Genomic DNA, 3,470 nt, shown 5'->3' on the forward strand with positions numbered 1-3,470 from the left:
TTTAAATTAATTTAATTATGTAAAATATTTGAAAAGGTTTAGGTTAGGTTAGTCGAGTCATTCAAATGGATCAAACGAGTTAAGCTAGATGAGTAGTAAGATAGGTAAGCGAATTGATCTAGCCTAATGAGTCTCGAGCTATCTAGTTGGGCAAGTTCATCAAACGATTTAGGCTAGTGAATTGATCTGGTTTAACAAGATGAGTTATCCGATTGTGGAACACGTCGTGCTGATAGCAATAATAGATAGCAATTCGATAATTGATCGGATCATAAACACTCTTAAAATATCTATCTAATTAATTTCTTCATTAGTTAATAATTATCTCTTGAAATTATCTAAAAATATATAAATATTAAAAAAATACTAATACATAGCTACTACACAATTTATCTCTCTTTAAGTTAATTAAAAAATAATAATCACACTGATTATGTTTTATATCGCTTTCATACAAAAATAATCTGAAATTTAAAAGGTTATTTTTTATTCGAAAATTTATCCCTAAAAATAATTTAATAAAATTATTTTTATATAAACCTGATGACTTTTCGAAATAAAAAAAGATAAGACACGAAGAATATTTCAGCAAAAATATAAAAAAATAACTTAAAAAAAAAATAATATGTGGATTTTTTTTTTCAATTCATGTAAGGAAATTATATGTGAATTTTTTCGAATCCACCGACTGAATTTTTAAATAAATTGGACTAATTGAATATAATTTAATTGAATTAACAAAAATTTTAAAACTAAATTAATTAAATTTAAAGTTTATTTAATTAATTATATTTTTTAAATAAAAATTCTTATTATTTAGTTTAATCGAATTATGAATTTTAAAATTGAAAAAATTAACTGAAAATCAAACATATATATATATATATATATCCCGAATTAATCGGTTAATTGAATTTTATAAAAATTTTACCCCATAATTGATCAGATCTCTTAAAATATCTATTTAATAAATCTCTCTTTAAATAAATTAATTCAAAAATAATAATCACAGGAATTATGCTATATATCAGTTTCATAAAAAATAATCCGAAAATTAAAAAGCTATTTTTTATTTGAAAGTTTATCCAAATTTGTTTATTTAAAATTATTATCGATTTAGCTGTTGACTTTTCAAATGAAATAAAAAAGATAAGATAACATTTCAGGAAAAATATCAACAGAAATAACTTAAAGCAAAAAAAAAAAAAAAAAAAAAAAAAAGAAGAAGATAGAAGTTGAGTACCTACTATAAATATACTACTTCATTCTTCCCTCAATTCAACTCACTCACTCGTTCACTCCCCATTCAATAGCTCTCTTTGTTTTTTTTTCATCTTCATCTTCTCTGATCCATTCGTTAGCTTTTGCTATGGCGGGTGGACATGTCATCCCCGTGGGCGAGACGAAGATCTACCCCGGAAGATTGACATCCTACGCTTTGTTCGCTTGCATGGTGGCTTCCTTTGGCGGTCTCATCTTCGGCTACGACATTGGAATATCCGGTGATAATCTACTGATATCCTTAAACTCGATCGATTTGGCTTAACTTGACTCCACTTGATTTGATTTGATCTGATCTGATCTGATCTGATTGACTTGTTTATATGTGGAATTAATTAAGGTGGAGTGACATCTATGGACACGTTCTTGTCCAAGTTCTTTCCCAAGGTGTTAGAGAAAGAGAAACACGTCATCGACAGCAACCAGTACTGTCAGTTCAACAGCGTGCTCTTGTCGACCTTCACCTCCGTCCTTTACTTCGCCGCCTTCGTGTCCTCTTTCTTCGCATCCTCAATAACCAGACGCCTCGGCAGGAAGATCACCATGGTCGGCGGCGGTCTCATCTTCCTCCTCGGAGCCATCATCAATGGCGTCGCTTCCAACGTCCTCATGCTGATCGTCGGCCGCATCCTCCTAGGCCTCGGCGTCGGATTCTCCAGCCAGGTCAGTCACTCGCTTTAATTTTTTCATCATATCCTTCGCCGGAGTTGGGGATTTATTTATTTAATTAGTAGCTTAATTAATTACCGGCCTTTTTCTTTGGATTGATCTCAGGCGGTGCCACTGTACCTGGCCGAGATGGCTCCGATGAAGATCCGAGGTACTCTCAACATCAGCTTCCAGATGATGATCACCGTCGGAATATTCGTGGCGCATCTGGTGAACTACGGCACCTCCAATATCAACGGCGATCTGGGGTGGCGCCTCAGCCTGGGCCTCGCCGCCGTGCCCGCCATCATCGTCACCGTCGGCGCCTTCTTCCTCCCCAATACGCCCAACTCAATGATCGAGCGCAACCAAACCGACAAGGCCAGGACCATGCTCCGAGAAATCCGCGGGACGGACGACATCGACCTCGAGTACGAGGACCTCGTCGCCGCCAGCAAGCAATCTCAGGCGATCAAGGATCCGTTCAAGACTTTGCTCGGGAGGAAGTACAGGCCTCAGCTGGTGATGTCCATCGTCATCCCCAGCCTCCAGCAGCTCACCGGAATCAACGTCGTCATGTTCTATGCGCCGGTCCTGTTCAAGACCATCGGCTTCGGCACCCAGGCCTCGCTCATGTCCGCGGTCATCACCGGCTTCGTCAACCTCGCCTCCACCTTCATTTCCGTCCTCACGGTCGACCGCTTCGGCCGCCGTATTCTCTTCCTCGAGGGCGGTGTCCAGATGACCATCGCCCAAATCATCGTCGGAACACTCATCGGCTGGAAGTTCGGCACCACCGGCATGGGCTATATCCCCAAGACCTACGCCATCTTCATCGTCATCTTCATCTGCATCTTCGTCGCCGCCTTCGCATGGTCGTGGGGCCCGCTCGGATGGCTAGTGCCTAGCGAGATCTACCCCTTGGAAGTCAGGTCGGCGGCACAGAGCATCACCGTCTCCGCTAACATGTTCTGGACCTACGTCATCGCCCAGATCTTCCCGCCAATGCTCTGTTCCTTCAAGTTCGGCCTCTTCTACTTTTTCGCTGCATGGGAGGTGATCATGACCGTCTTCGTCTACTGGTTCCTGCCTGAGACTAAGGGAATTCCAATCGAGGAGATGCAAACCGTCTGGAAGAGCCACTGGTTCTGGGCCAAGTACGTCAACGACGACAATGTCGATTCAGGACACGTGGAGATCTCCAACGTCTCGGTCTAGTATTAGGGTTTGATATTCCTTTTTTTTTTCTTATTCTTAGGTTATGGGTGTCCAATTTCTTAGTTTGCAAATAATTTTATTTTGAGTGGTTTTCTATATTTTAATGGATTTAGATTTTTTTTTATTAATTCATTTTGCATGTAAGGATATGGATTTATAGAAATTCTACATTCTTAAATTTGGGAAAAAAATATTTTTGAGTATTTATTGGTTTAATTTACAAATATTTTAATTTTGATATATTTAAATGAACATTACACAAAAAAAAATGAAATGACGATTTGAAGTTTGTATATATATAATGTGTATTTCGAACCAGAATA

At 38.5% G+C, this 3,470-nt stretch overlaps 1 protein-coding gene across 1 annotated transcript; it reads left to right on the top strand.

Annotated features, from left to right (window-relative positions):
• The first annotated feature begins 1,635 nt into the window (after positions 1-1,635).
• On the top strand, positions 1,636-3,147 carry LOC121977908 (sugar transport protein MST7-like). The gene is made up of 2 exons (XM_042530311.1): positions 1,636-1,944; positions 2,056-3,147. The coding sequence occupies exons 1-2, from the start codon at positions 1,636-1,638 to the stop codon at positions 3,145-3,147; spliced, it is 1,401 nt and encodes a 466-aa protein (XP_042386245.1).
• The last annotated feature ends 323 nt before the right edge of the window (positions 3,148-3,470 follow it).

The sequence above is a fragment of the Zingiber officinale genome, chromosome 4B, assembly GCF_018446385.1.
Source record: "Zingiber officinale cultivar Zhangliang chromosome 4B, Zo_v1.1, whole genome shotgun sequence".
NCBI lineage: Eukaryota > Viridiplantae > Streptophyta > Magnoliopsida > Zingiberales > Zingiberaceae > Zingiber > Zingiber officinale.

What these genes read in the sequence shown, in the direction of transcription:
- LOC121977908 (XM_042530311.1), top strand. Translation starts at nt 1,636, where the DNA reads ATGGACACGTTCTTGTCCAAGTTCTTTCCCAAGGTGTTAGAGAAAGAG. An exon ending in GCGTCGGATTCTCCAGCCAG is followed by an intron (nt 1,945 to 2,055) that starts GTCAGTCACTCG and finishes GATTGATCTCAG; the next exon opens with GCGGTGCCACTGTACCTGGC.